The 15,669-nt window shown below is 42.1% G+C and overlaps 1 protein-coding gene across 1 annotated transcript in view; it reads right to left on the reverse strand.

Moving 5' to 3' along the window:
* Positions 1-2,985: 2,985 nt before the first annotated feature.
* FZD3 (frizzled class receptor 3) overlaps positions 2,986-15,669 on the reverse strand; it is a 184,198-nt gene continuing 171,514 nt past the window's right edge. Inside the window, exons 5-6 of the mRNA XM_029596170.1 lie at positions 13,233-13,466; positions 2,986-6,930 (exon numbers count right to left, since the gene is read on the reverse strand). Coding sequence (XP_029452030.1) covers positions 6,720-6,930; positions 13,233-13,466 — 445 coding nt within the window. The 3' untranslated portion in view covers positions 2,986-6,719. The remainder of the gene's footprint in view (positions 6,931-13,232; positions 13,467-15,669) is intronic.

A 15,669-nucleotide genomic window follows, 5' to 3' on the forward strand; every position in this document is an offset into this window, starting at 1 on the left:
CTTTTTCTGCCGTCATTAATCTATATACTAATATGGTATCATGGAGCTCCACTAACCCAAATCTTTGCGAAATTACACAAGTGATCTAACAGAAAAAAGGACTGATATATTAAATCTCTGCAATGATGAAATTAGCCATAAAACAATTTGTGCCATCACCAAAGGCCTGCATGAATGTATTACACCATGTGCTCATGACAAAGCAGGGACAGGATGTATCCTCTGTGCACCGGGGTACAATTTCCCCATTCACATACAGAAATGAAGAAAAGGATTACAGTAGAATACATGACTACCTCCAAATGTATACATATGGAATACCCAGATGAAGTACATTATTATTCTTATTATCGTTAAATACAGCAATTTATCATTGAGACCACCGGCATTACAAATTTCTGTGTCAGATGCTGCCATTCTAGACTTTCCTTTGCTCCTTTCCTCAAGAAAGAGAAAAGTCTATATATTGTAAACATACACAAGAGCAGCCCCATAGATTTCAGTTTTATGCTATGGAAAGGCGATATATTCCTTCATAAAAGCTGCAGCCCAGAGTGGCATAGCACAATTAGCATTCTAATTAGCCCTGCTTTTGTATGATGCTTTCACCCCTCCCTGAGTTTTCTTTTGTAGGTGTTCTATATCCAGAAGCTCACCAGGCAAAAAATTCACAATCTGTGCCTTCTGCTGGCATATAGAACGGTATACTTTTTTGTGGGGTAATTCTTTTCTTCAAAAAATAAACTCAACTTACTAATACTATCGGCAGTGAGCGAATATTCCCATTCTAGCTACTTCCTAAGCCAGCGGCTCTCAACTGGTGTGTCGCAACAGACCAATGTGTCGCCAAGCACACACAGGTGTGTCACCACACTTCCTGGTCCCCCTGCTGGCCCAGCTGCTCCCCCTGCCCTAGTGAGAATTGAACTCTTCCTTTGCCCAGGCTTAAAATGCTGATAGCCCAGGTGCAACGCGACAGGAGAGCTGAAGAAGCACTCAGCAGCACCAGCAGCTTGGTCTCTTCTTCCTGCTCCCTGTAGCCTGGAAGAGCAAGTGGCGTGCAGCGGCCGCACGCACGGGAAGAAGAGACCATGGTAGGAACAAGTGTGTGCAGCATCGGCCCGAAAGAGAAGAACAGTGTGGCCCGAAGCAAAAAGAGGGGCAATGTCAGCCACTGCGGCCAATGCACCTACTTTCTTGAGGCCACAAGGGCTGGAAAAGGAGGAGGCTGTTGCTGCTGCTAGTTGTTCTTCGGTGGGGGGAGAATGAGTGATCATATGTGTTTGAAACCCTGTGTGTGTGTGTGTGTGTGAGACAGCATGTATGTGAGTGATTGAGAGCCTGTGTGTGTAAGTGTGTGACTGAGAACCTGATTGTGTGAGAGAGACAGCATGTATGTAAGTGTGTGACTGAGAATCTATATGTGTGAGAGAGAGCATGTGTATATGTGTGTGATTGAGAGCCTATGTAAATGAGAGAGCGAGCATGTGTATATGTGCGTGATTGGGAGCCTGTGTGAGAGAGCTTGTGTGTAACTGAGAGACAGGAGAAAGTTGCAAGCAACCCCCCCCCCCCCCACCTTCTAATTCACAACAATCTTAGGGTACCTGGAAATCGAACGTTTCCAGATACAGAGCATTTTTTTATCCTTATTATTGTTAATTACTGGCTCTGGAAATTTTTTTTTATATGTTTTTAATTATTGGATATTCCATTCATCAGCAGTTTTGAAATAATCTGTTCTTTTTATTAGTATGATTTTACTACTATTGATTTTATATTTCTTGCTTTATTTTATAAGGGCTGGTGATGTTTCTCTTTTTCCTTTGTTACACTGCTTACGGTCTCTCTGGCTTGTTGTGGTTTCCAGTTCAGTTTTTGCCTGCATGTTTTTATTTATGCTTTATGGTCTCTATATTCTTTGTTAGGTAAGGATCTGCACACATGTGACTGAGGTGAGGTATTCTGCTGGCGTATAGTTTCTGGGTAGGGCTCTATAGCAGCCTGGCTTGTTCCATTTTCCTAATAGGCGGAGTATTGGAATTTTAAGGCCTGGTGTAATATTTTCAGTGTTGCCTTTTCTTAGGCAACACTGAAAATATTTTCTTAGTGCTGGAAGTTGGTGCTGTTCTGGTGTGGGAGGTTTACAATTTATGTAATTTCTGTTCAGAAAGAGTATTCTTATCTTTCCCTTGTGTCGTTCTTAACAACAAAAGTAATACCGGGCCTTTTTTTTTTTTTTTCTTATTTTTGCCGGAGATTATAAGGAGCAATGTGTCACAGGTGTGTCACGATGGGGAAAAGGTTGAGAGGTTGAGAACCACTGTCCTAAGCCATAGCATGTTAATTAGAGAGCAGTTTTCTCTGGGAAGTCTCCTTTCATGAGGAGAAACAGAAGAGGGGTCCATGCTGAATTCTAGAGTTCATTAAAGTCAATGAACAGTGTTAAAAAAAAAAAAAAAAAAAAAAAAGCACTTGCAAAGACTCCCACGCAACAGTGCACATCAAAACTGTGAGCCCAAGGGAATGTTGGATGGCTAAGTGGCAATGTTGTGTACTGCCATTCAGAAAATCTAGGTACAATTCCCAAGTTCAACTTCTACTCCTCAGGCCAGCAATGGTTGGGGATGGTGCAGAGGCAGCATTCACAGCTCCTGATGGGGGAACGAGTTCCCACAATCACTCAACATGGGATACCTGCTGGTCAGATTCACAAAGCATGAATACCAAGTACCAGAGGGAGCTGAGGTCTGTGGCCCCTGGCCAATGGGTGTTGCAGCAATAGCTAGGATAGGGAGGGGAAGATGGATCTTGGGCTAAAAGTGGGGAAAAGCCTTAGTAACTGCAAATAAAGGCTTATGGCACTGTAGCTCCTGTAGAGTTCAGTTCCCATTTAGCTGGAAGCCTGAAGAAGTAGCAGGAAGCTGCAAAGCCAAAATTTAAAAAACCTATAAAAAAAAACAACAAAAAAAGTGTCAGCCCAAAATGACATAAACCAAAATATTATTTGTCAAAAATGATGCAAATAAAAATGTTATGGAGCTGGCAAAATAGCCACTGGTCATCTGTTCTTCTATCTACAAAATACTGTGCCGCCCTGAAATCTTCCAGGAACCAGCAACAACTTCCTTTAATTCAAACAGTAAGACAACAGAATAGACCTGAGCTATGTGGAGCTTCTGCAAGTACCTCAGTATGAAAGATTTCAGAGTATCTTTTGGTTCCTAGCCTCAGCTCCTGCATCTGGCTATGAGTTTGGTTCTACAGTACAGAAAGCGAGTAACTGAAGTCTCTTCTCCCTTGCTGCACAACATTTTTGTTTATATCATTTTGTATAAGCAAAGTTTTGGGTGTGGGTCATTTTGAGTTCACTATTTCAATATGTGCAATTGCTTCTGAATCATTTTCATGTCTCTAGGTGCAAAAGAGTAATACAAAGCCCCATGCAGCAATAACCCCAGACGCTTTACAATGTAGCTTCACTAAAGATTTTTGTTTCTGAAAAGCAGTCAGGGCAATTTTCAAAGGAAAATGTAAATGTAAATCTAACAGACTATCAGAGTAAATTTTCAAAAGCTCATTTACCCGCGTTAAGAGCACTAAATGCAGGTAAAACCTAGTGACAATTCAATAGGACATACTGCAGCAATTCATTAGTATATACTGCTACAATATATACTAATGAATCGCTACTAGATTCTACCCGTGTTAAATGCCCTTAACATGGGTAAATGGGCTTTTGATAATTGCTATGATGATACCCAGTATATTACATTTTCCTTGGAAAATTACCCTGATCATGTACTACATGGAAGCATTAGACACATGTGACAACAGTTTCATATACCTTAGGAGATATCAAAACAAGCTAATTCCGGAAAACTTTTAATACTGTTTCTAAGTTCTTTCCTTTATTCTGGCACCAAACCTGATCTTGTTAGGAAAATCAATGAACAGAAACATTAAAAGGGCCTAGTGATTCTTGTAACATCCTTATTTTACATTTTAATAGAGCAAAGTGATTTGTTGTTTTGTCATTGGGACAACTGAAATGAAGAATGCCTGCAGTGCTCCAGTTCCTGGTGCTCAAAGCCTCTGAAGTGCATCCATTTTTCCTTTTTTTTTTTTTTTTGTTCAGGTTATGCTGCCCAAGCATGTATGAAGGATTATTTTACAGGCGAAGAAAAGAATATAAAATCAGAAATGCTGTTGTGAAAATAACATTTAATTGTTTACTTTTCCTACGATAATGTAATTACTGAGGTAGGTTAACAAGTTGCTCCCTTTTATGTATTTTTTTTAAGATTTAAATTCTGACTGTTGTTCAGATCCTTGGCACAGCATATCTTGTGCATCTGTCTACACTTTCACCTACAGAATGCTAGCATTGACCTCAAGGATGTGAGAAGCCTAAGGAATGAGAAAAAAAAAAAAGAGCAAAATTCCTCACATTTCAAAGTAACCATAACTTCTTGAGGTCTGCAATAACAGCATTACATTTGTAGACAGATCAGAAGGGAAGCAAAGCCTTCTCTCTCTCAGATTATTGTCAAATCTTTTTTTTTTTTTAGCAGAAAAAACATTTTTTCTCTACTTGAATAATAGCAGCTGGCAAGATCACCCTCTGAAAGTTTTATTAGTCTTCCCTTTAGTCTCTCAATAAATCATCATGAAATATTTTGCCAGAACAATGTGGCATACCATATAGTTTACAAGTGTGTTGTTTTTAGAGTACCTGCGGTATTACCACTCACCTTTTTGGTATTTTTTTTGAGGCAGTGCATTAAGGTGGCTACTGGCTAAGCTGAGAGTCTTTGGAATGTAAATGACAGAGTAAAGTAAAACAAAGAAATCCAAGACAGTGTGCTATAGCAAATATGAAATGTTATTTGTAAGTAATTTATTAGGGGAAAACTATCACAAGTTATTCTCCTAGGAGTCTATTTTCAAGGACCTGTTGAAGGGTTAAAATAACCAGTTAATTACAGCCAGTTATTTTTTGGCAGCTTTTCAGCTAAATCTAACTGACTAGGTTTTCAGTTGAAAACATCCCTACATTTAGCTGGTTAAAATTTGATTGGCTGGATTTAGGACTGCTTTTTGAGGAGCTGGGTTACCTCCCTAAACTTAGCTAGTTAACTTACTTAGGGCCTGATTTACTAAGCATTTTCCCCATAGACACAGAATGGGAGAAAAGCCTTAGTAACTCAGGCCCTTAGCAGGTTACATTTAGGATAGCTTTTAACATGCTCATAGTTAGCCAAACGAGCATAAAGGGTAAGCACTCTATGCCTGAATGCTTCTGGGTTGTTTCAGTTTTTTGGTCCTAGTGAATCTAGGTGACTAAATTTTAACTGCTCAACCCCCCCCCTGGTCAATTTTAAAAGGATTTGATAAGAGCTGGATTTTCTAATACCTTAGAAAATCCGGTGGTAACAGGGGGCAGGGTGGCGGGCCTGCGAAAGCCGGCAGCAATTGCACCTCCACAGTGCGATCGGTGCTGGCTTTCGTGCCAAATAACTACACCATAAAAGGTGTAGTTATTCAGCGCGAAACTGGCGGCGATAAGGAATCTTACCTTTCGCCGTCAGCGAAGTCATCGTGGAGTCCACCCTGACTCCCCCCCCTTCCGGTGTGGACTCCACCCCGACTCAGCTATCGTGTGCGAAAAGTCACTTTTGCGTGCGAAAGCTTTCGAAAATGACCCTCTAAGTCCTTAATTACCTAGCTAGATCCTTTTGAAAAATTGCCTGCCAGTTTCCAAAAATTAAATCACATACCCATGGAAATATAGGTAGGCACATACACACACCCTAAAGCAGATAATCCAGATTTACAGACCTAACAGAAAATGACTTGAGCTCAAGCAGAAAGGTTGTGTGTTGGTGTGTTGTGCATCACTGAAAAGATGAGGGGCAAGGTGTGATGGACTGGGTTGCCGTCCACCGTTCTGCTTGGAAACATCACTTGCAAACAGAAAAATCAAAAACAGCATTTCCACTGTAAGCAAAGATGATAACATGAAGCTGTGAATAATTATCCCAGCTGCTATCCTCAGCTGGGAAAATTTTGGCTGAGAGTTGTTGATCTTCAGTGCAGTTTTGATCACAATCCTTGAAGCAGGAAGGACATGTCTAGTGCATTTCTGAAGCACCTGGCTGATTTCGGTTACAGTTTCTGCAGTATATTAATTTGAAATTACTTCCCCTGCCATCCTCCCTTCTTCCAGTGCTTGAAGATGACATGCATCAGTTTGTTCATCCGAGATGGTTTACAGAGACGAGATCCTTCAATAGAGAGGTTTCTAAGATTAAATCAGGATCTTTCCCATGTAAAGTAGAACAAAGTTAAATTAAAAAAAAATTCAATGCTTCTGAGTTTCTTCAAAAGAGTACAAATTCCTACCCTGGTAGAGAAGGCAGGCAAATATTACCATAAATAAACTATGTGTACCGCAACAGAGCTACATCTAGCCGTTGTGTTCAGTTGGTTCATGTGACTAAACTGCTTGATCTGCCAGTATTTGATCTCCAGAGCAGACAGAATACCTGACTTGAGAAAAGCCCATTTCAGCTTCGACGCTGTTGCATAAATGAGCCTGAGATGTCGGCAGGATAAAACGGGGAATTCTGCCAGCACTTCTCTAATAGTTGGAAAGTGAACTCCAAATTTCACTGGAGCATGATTTATTTTAGTTGTTCATGTGATGTGGAGGCAATTCAAGCGCTAGTTCCATCCTCCTCAATAACTCGGTTCATGCTGGTACCGTGTGTAATGTGAGTCATTGGATTGCTCAGATCTCGGGTGCTGCTGTGTCGTGATTGCTCATTGAGACGATGAGAGCTGCTGTGCCTGGAATGGTCTGTCAGATGTGACGTACTGCCATGAGGTAGTCTGTCTTCAATCCCTCTGTAGCTGCAGGGGGTGTATCTAGAATAGACAAGTTAGATGTATTAACTTTTATTTATTTATTTAATCGTTTTTATATACCAAAGTTTAGCTAAATGCCTTCACTCCGGTTTACATTTGGAACAACACAATACATGTAAAGAGACCATAGGAACGCAATACTGTAAACTGTCAGAGAAGGGAGTTATAAATAATGATATAGTTAATAATGAGATCAAACAAGGGATAATAGTATGATTAACTATAACAATATAACCTGAGAACTGGTTGTTCAACGATTAGTATACAACAGAAGGGAACACTTTGTGGTATTGTTCAGGACAGTGGGTGAGAAAGGGTTCAGGTCAGCATAAAATCTAGGGGTTTATTGGGTATATCGCTATGTGGTTTAGATGACCGAAGAGGTATACATGAGAAGTCGCACTAGGAGTCCAACCCAGACATCCAACACTTAGGCATCCCAATGCTTAGGCATTCAAAACTTAGGCGTCCCAAAACTAAGCACTGTAAAAACAATTTAAGCGCACAATGTAACTTGGGCGCACAGGTAAGTGGGTGGCCACTTAAGACGCCGTTTAACTTAGACACACAGATACAAGGCCCGACCAAGCGTCTAAAAACTGGGCGCACAACCTGGACGCACATGCCGAACCAAAAATCCTGTAGAGGGTAGCCTAAGAAAAGCATGCAAAATGCTGTTGCAACCTACCATACGGTGCACAGCAAAAAAAAGCCTCAGAGCAGGGCCTAGCCTACAGAAGCTGCTCAACCCACCAGGCAGCCCACCATCCCTCGATCTCCCATGGAGCAGGATGAATTTTGGAACGGTGTGCCGAGCACAGAGACCGGGAAAAAGGAGGAAGCCCTATGCTCCAATGGCCTCCTTTTACATCTCTGTAAATAAATTTTCTTTCTTTTTTTTTTTTTTTTAAACTTACCTGAGCTCAGCCTTACCTGGCTGATTACAGAGACGGTCTCCGGCTGCGGTGGGAGAAGGCATATGCCATCACCACCACGCTAGTCTTCCTGCACCTACTGCTAAGTCCTGCACCTGCAGCTAAGTCCACGCTGGCTGAAAAACCAGCTACCGAATCAAGGCACTTATCTGAGGGACCATGGAATTCTCATGAATTCTCATCTGGGGGAGGGACCTTTTGGTATCACCAAAGGAGAGCAGGGCAATATATCATGTTCTGCATGAATGCCAGTATAAAAAAAAACAACTAATAAATATCATCCTACATTCTCCTGTTACAAAATGAAGCAATCCCCAGTAGGGAGATGCATCTGCTGGAGGCAGAGAATAATGGCAGGCTGATGTCAGTGCAGGGATATATATATATATACATTTTACATTTGTGCTACTTCACAAAGTGTCTGGTAATGGAGGGACTTTGTGTTACTGAAGTGACAACATAATTTGAATGTTTTTCCTATGGTGAGTACAAAGAAGAAACATTCCAGCTCAGCCCAGCCAGCAATTTCAGAGATTACCTTCAACCTATGTAATATGAATTTGTTTAATTGATAAATTTAGGTATTTCTTGGGATTTTTTTGCAGTCTGTCTCAAAAAAACACAGCTGATACATTTATCAGGCACTGTTACACGATTTCTGAAGCATATTTGTAATATGTATAATATATGTAATTATATACATATTTGTATTATGTATATATCATATAGAAAACACTTAAATATTAAAAAGTATACTGTAGAACTATGTGATTTTACAGGATTATTCTGGGAAGCGTTGTGGTGGGGATATGCTTTTTGAGTTTAATTATCAAAATCTTAGGAGGTCCTATGGTCCTGAAAAGAGTGAGTGAGTGAGTGAGTGTGTTTTGGAGTGTGTGGGGGAGGGCAGCAAGGCTAAACAGCCAAAGGAAGTGGCTTCCAAATCTGTTCTAGGGGCCCCTAGCAGTCAGGTTTTCAGGATACTGCAGTGAATAAGTTTGTGTGAGAGAAGGGTCAGGGATGCCTCAGGGTTTGCAGCTGCACGATAGCTCTCAGGCCCTCTGCTGATTTTAAGTTTCTGCAGCTACTGCTGCTGCCATTGCACAAAAACCTGCGGCACTGCAGCCTGAAAACCATGGAAGGGAGGAGAGAGAAAGAAAGGGGAGAAGGGAGGCAGCTGCCACTTGGCAACTGGTGAAGTAGGGAGCCAAAAAAAGGGCTTATTGCTGGACAGGTGGTTGGGAGAGGCAAAGAGAGAGGAGGTTGCTGCTTTGCAGATGGTTGGAGGAGATAGGGCTGATGCTGCTGGGCAGAAGGATTGGAAGAAGTGGACTTCTAGAGGGCTTCTATTGCTGAGCAGATAGTTGGGAAAGAGGGGCACTGGGTGAGAGGAGGGGGCTGCTGCAGTAGAGAACAGAGAAGCTGCTATGCAAAGGATGAGCGGTGGAGAAGGAGTGATGCTATGCCAGGGGAGGGTGGGAGAGAGAGGAGGAATGATGTTGGACAAGGAATGGAGAAGGAAAAGATGATGCAGGGCAAGGAATGAGTGGGGGGGGGAAAGGGGAATGAAAGCAAGAAGTGAGTGGGGGGGGGGGGGGGGGGCGAAAGCAAAATGCAGGTTACGTAGTGGAAGAGAGACAGGGGTACCCAGGGCAAACAACAGTGAAGAGTGAAAGGGGGAAGATGCAGAGCCAGGAGTGGGGCAAGAGAGAGATGGGAATGCAGGTCATGGAATGTAGTGGGACAGCAAGAGGGGGATGCACAGCACAGAGGGATTGGCGGGGAGAGGAGGGTGCAGAGGAAGGAGCAGAGGGGAACAGAAAGAGGGATGCTGGGCAAGGGGTAGGGTTGAGAGAGAGGGTGATGCTGGGTAGGAGGGGAGTGCTTTGCTGAAGTTGCTGCCACCAGAGGGATAGCTGTATCTTTGCCGGCAAAAGGAGAAAACACTGTTCTGGATAAGGCATTGGTAAAGGAGGGGGGATATATAGTTCTGAAAATATGCCTTAGGTGCAAGAAAAAGCTGGTCCCAGCACTGCCATTTTACCAAGTAACTTCTCATAAGACAGGGCTTTGACATGCAGAGTGACTAAATAAAGGAAGGTTACATTATTTGTTGTTCACATTTGCACACAGTGAGTGGTAAAGATGTGATTTTAAATTTGCGCTTCCAAGTTTTACAGTGCTATGACTTAATAACTATATTACACCATTAGGTCTGGAAAGCACGTATGTTATTCAGCAACGCATATATCTATCTATGTGAGGCAAGCTACTATAAAACTAGGTTCATGCCCTCATGAGCTTATCCATGTGCTGGAATCTTACAATGTGGCCTGAGCTGCATCTGGATCTGAGTCACGTACTTTGGACCCTCCAAAAAGGGGGTTTTCAACCTTGCAGAAATAGCAAGCCGCCACAGTCAAGGTGAATGAATATAAAAATATTCTAAAACCTCTGTGTGCTCTCCTGTGAATGACAAATGTTCTGCCAGAACTAGCATTCAGCACTCACAGTGTAAACAAGTTGGGAAAAGGGCTGTACTGTTTAGCCTGCCCAAAAAACAGCACTACATAGCCAGCAGAAGAGGAAGCAAAAGAATGCTGGAAGACCAGTTAAGGTAGAAAAGGTGCAATTTGGCTAGCTTGGTCTATGTGTGAGGGACGGGGATGGTCAGGAGTTGAAGCCAGGAGCCAGGAAGAGAGGAGTGCATCTGGCAGTCCTGCAATCAGTTCTTCTCCTGAAAAGCTAATTATCAAGAGGGAGAGATAGAAGTTTGTGCTCTGAGGAAATAGAAAGACAGATAGCTGTTCTTGCTTCATAGCTGAGCTACATGTAAAATCGTAACAAAGGAGAGAGGCACCAGGAGCTAAGAGACAGAGACTTCCTTTCCAGAGATATTCAGTCCCAGGAGCACATGGATGGATCACCCCTTCTAAGAGACTGAATTAAGAAATTTAAATTTTGCACAGAATGTATCTTAGCAGAAGAGGGAGAAGGTTTATTTCCTTGCCTTTTGTCACAAATTTGGTATCTCATCTTAACTGCTTCAGCCTTTCAGCCGAAGTCAAACATAAACCATGCCACACGAGACAGGGCAGTGGAAGAGAAGCTGATGGACCATGGTCTTGCTGTGAGAGACTGAAATCAGGCCTGCTTTCTGTTTAGCACCAAGTAAACATTTGGGGAAGCTCCCTACGAGAGAGAGACACCTTCCAAACATTGCAGTGCTCATCTATTTGTTTTGTCATCTAGCCAGGTCCACCATCAAGAGGGACTTCTTCATTTTTTTGTTTTTTTTTCCACACAATTTTGTGTTTGGGACAGGGTGCACCCTTTACAAACTGATGACATTCGGGTGGATCTGTTCCCATCCCCTTTTTGCGCTCTCAGGAGTAATTCATAGTCCGGACCAAGGGGGACCACATATGAAAACCGCAAGTTTATATTATACTTCACTACTGCACTTTTCCCTTTAATGTTCATGCTGGATTTACTGTCTACTTACATAATACTGGTAAAAAAGTTAATTACTGTTTTATTCTGGTGTGATGATTTTATCTGACCAGTGGTGCCACAAGTGAGATGTTGTTTGGGAGGAAGACTTAGAACCAATGTCAGGAAATATTTCTTCACTGAGAGAGTGGTGGATGCCTGGAATGCCCTTCCAGAGAAAGTGGTGAAGACTAAAACCGTGAAGGATTTCAAAGAGGCATGGGATAAACACTGTGAATCCCTAAAAGGCTAGAGGATGGGAATAAATAAAAAAGCTTAACCGGCACGGAGCGGCAGTTACTAGGGATGTGAATCGTTTTAGGACGATTAAAATTATCGTCCGATAATTTTAATATCGTCTTAAACCATTATGGAACACAATACAATAGAGATTCTAACGATTTATCGTTATAAATCGTTAGAATCGTGAGCCGGCACACTAAAACCCCCTAAAACCCACCCCCGACCCTTTAAATTAAATCCCCCACCCTCCCAAACCCCCCCCAAATGAGTTAAATAACCTGCGGGTCCAGCGGCGGTCCGGAACGGCAGCGGTCCGGAACGGGCTCCTGCTCCTCAATCTTGTTGTCTTCAGCCGGCGCCATTTTCCAAAATGGCGGCGAAAAATGGCGGCGGCCATAGACGAACACGATTGGACGGCAGGAGGTCCTTCCGGACCCCCGCTGGACTTTTGGCAAGTCTCGTGGGGGTCAGGAGGCCCCCCACAAGCTGGCCAAAAGTTCCTGGAGGTCCAGCGGGGGTCAGGGAGCGATTTCCCGCCGCGAATCGTTTTCGTACGGAAAATGGCGCCGGCAGGAGATCGACTGCAGGAGGTCGTTCAGCGAGGGTTCCGGCGCCTCGCTGAACGACCTCCTGCAGTCGATCTCCTGCCGGCGCCATTTTCCGTACGAAAACGATTCGCGGCGGGAAATCGCTCCCTGACCCCCGCTGGACCTCCAGGAACTTTTGGCCAGCTTGTGGGGGGCCTCCTGACCCCCACGAGACTTGCCAAAAGTCCAGCGGGGGTCCGGAAGGACCTCCTGCCGTCCAATCGTGTTCGTCTATGGCCGCCGCCATTTTTCACCGCCATTTTGGAAAATGGCGCCGGCTGAAGACAACAAGATTGAGGAGCAGGAGCCCGTTCCGGACCGCTGCCGTTCCGGACCGCCGCTGGACCCGCAGGTTATTTAAGTCATTTGGGGGGGGTTCGGGAGGGTGGGGGATTTAATTTAAAGGGTCGGGGTGGGTTTTAGGGGGTTTTAATGTGCCGGTTTTGCGATTTTTAGATTTTTAGATTTTTCACGATTTTTCACGATATTTTACCCCCCCAAACGGCAACAATACGATTCCCTCCCCCTCCCAGCCGAAATCGATCGTTAAGACGATCGAGGACACGATTCACATCCCTAGCAGTTACTACCCTTAAGAGAAACCTGGGGGTAACCTGAACGGAGCGGCAATTACTACCTTGGGAAGCTTGATGGGCAGACTAGATGGACCATTTTGGTCTTTTTCTGCCGTCATTACTATGTTACTATAACTATGGTATTGCAGTGACCGGACCCCTATCTCATCCCCCACTCAGGCTATAAACCCGAAGATAAATAATTTTAGTAAACATAATTTCTCATGTGGTACTCCCTACCAAAGCATAGAGGTAATTCATAGTTTGGACCGGGGTAGGGGGGCACATATGTATGTGTTTTCCTCTATTAATAATAGTTTGTGCTGGGAAATCTGTGCAAATTTCAAAGCACTTTTAGGATTTGAGTTTGGAATTTGGATCTTGTGATTACAATCAGATATAGCACAGTGGTAGAGTAACAGAAGCTAAAAGTAAACAAAAAAACCCAAACAAACCAAGATTAATCATACCTGCCATCACGTGATCGATGCAGGCTTCCATGATAGCTGCTCACTTTGCTATGGACGCTGCCAGCTTTGCTCCTCTGGTCATCCATTATAGCCAGCTGGGTGGATGAGGCATGAGTTGAAGTGCCCTGGGTGGATGTCCCTCTTGACTTTCGGATAATAGGGGTGTTAGGATCCCTTAGAAGCGACTGTGCAAAATCGGGCTCCTGTAGCACCTGACGGCTCTCGTTTACAGCTCTAGTGAAAAATCCCAATCAGATTTGTCAGTGTTTTGAGCAGAACCCCCCCCCCCCCCCCTCAAAACTAATCATTATGTCTTAAAAGTGGTCTTGGCCACCCTCACTGCTGGCATGATCTGGAGGTAAGCTTTGCTTTTAAAAGCATCTACCTAAACTTTCTATGTAAACCTGACTTACGTAAATTCAAATCCATGGTCTCCTCGGCCTTTTGCCCTGACAAGGTTAATAAAAACAGCACAGTTGCAATCACATTTGGCCAGTAATAATATTTAACTTGTCTGTAAAATATTCTGAAAGCTTATGATATAATTAGGAAATTTCTTTTTCAGTTTTTATTTTATTTTCCTGGGGATTTCAATGTGATAAAAACAAAACAGTGTAAAAATGACTTTTCCTGGTTATAATAAAGTAATTTTTTACACTGATTTTTTTTTATCACATTGAAATTCCTAGGCAAAAATATAATAACCGAAAACGAAAGTTCCTAGATATAATGTGCTACAAAAATATAACTATATTATACTATTACTCAAAAGTGACAACTTCCTGCAGAAAATAAATTACTATAGGTCACTGCATGCATTAGTGAGTTTTTCTATTTATTTTACTATTTATTTATTTATTTAGTGCTTTTTATATACCGACATTCTTGATACGGATCAAATCAGATCGGTTTACATGGAACATAGGGAAGTAACATTAACATATCCAAGAATAAACGAAAGTTACAATAAAACAGATACAATAAAGTTACAATAAAACAGAGAACCTAGAAAATAGAATGAAGATATTGAGAACAAAAATGAAAAAAACCCCAATGGCAGAGTGTAGGAAATACTAAATTGCTAGGAAAATTCAGGGTCACTTTTGATGAGACTCCAAAGCCAATGTACTAAAGCGTGCTGAACTTCGTGCACACTTTAGTAAATTGCTATTTTGCGACCAGGATGTCTATGTAAATAAGTCTGGTTGCAAAACAGCATGCATACTTTTTCTACCAACTATTTCACAAAAATATTAGTAACACCTCATTGAGTTGCCCTTCCCCATGTATGTGTATGTATGTGTATGTATGTGTATGTATGTATGCATGTATGTGCACATATGTTCTTTACATAGAACATATGTGCCACTGTTCTATGTAAAGCCCCTTATCTCTGTTGGGCAGTTTATTGTTATATGTAAACCGGAGTGATTTGTAGTCTCTATAAGAACCTCGGTATATAAAAATTAAAAATAAATAAATAAATAAATATGTCCTGTGTACAATTTAACATGTTGTCTATTCAGTAGGTGTAAACAGAATTTCATCTAATTATCCAATTTTAGATTAGTCATTTACTATCTTATTTTGTAAATGTTGATCACAGCAGCTATATTGCTTGTGGTATTATATTTGTTTAATGTATTTGTAATCTGTTTTATTCTGCTGTAATCCATTTTGTGCAAAATGTATTGGAAAAATGGAATATAAAAGATTTAAAAAAACAACACAGAGAAATCAAACATTTAATCAAAATTCAATTAAGTCTATTAACAAATTCATGCAATAAACTGAAAGCTCAACTAACTTAATACTAGTTTTTAAAATACAGTAGCTGCTGAATCATTGCTGCCAGCAAATTAGCCATTAGTTAAAAAATAATTTTACCGGGGACAGGAGGAAGTGACATCATCACCGGGGATGGCAGCCTAACTTGCAAGCTCTTGTCAGAGGCCCATTAAAAAGCTTTATTTGTATACTTGGGCACAATGACTGTATTTGCTGACTCCCTGAATAGCCTCGCTAGTGTTCAGGATCATGTCGACCTGCAGGGAAAATACAGAAATTAAAACCTTCTTTGAGGTGAGCAGTGCAGGCCTGAAACATGTGAGCAGGATGGCTGCTGTGTAAGAGAAGTTCTGACTTACGCTGATGTTAAAGCCTGGCTTTGCAACCTAAAAAAAGACTTTCTGGCCAACAAGAGAGAAATCCTAGGGATGATAACAGATCTGAAAGGAGAAATGGCCAATATAAGAGACAGGGCTGATGACGCAGAGCATTGGTTCATGGCAATGAGCACTTCTGCTACTGCTTTGGAATCTTCTAACAGCAAAATATGGAATAAGCTGGAGAACCTAGAAAATATGTCTCGTCGAAATATCATCAGAGTCCTTGGGCTGCCTGAGACCAGTACATATGAAGTCGTTTGGGCTTGCAA

The sequence above is a fragment of the Rhinatrema bivittatum genome, chromosome 3 (genome assembly GCF_901001135.1).
Source record: "Rhinatrema bivittatum chromosome 3, aRhiBiv1.1, whole genome shotgun sequence".
Lineage (NCBI taxonomy): Eukaryota > Metazoa > Chordata > Amphibia > Gymnophiona > Rhinatrematidae > Rhinatrema > Rhinatrema bivittatum.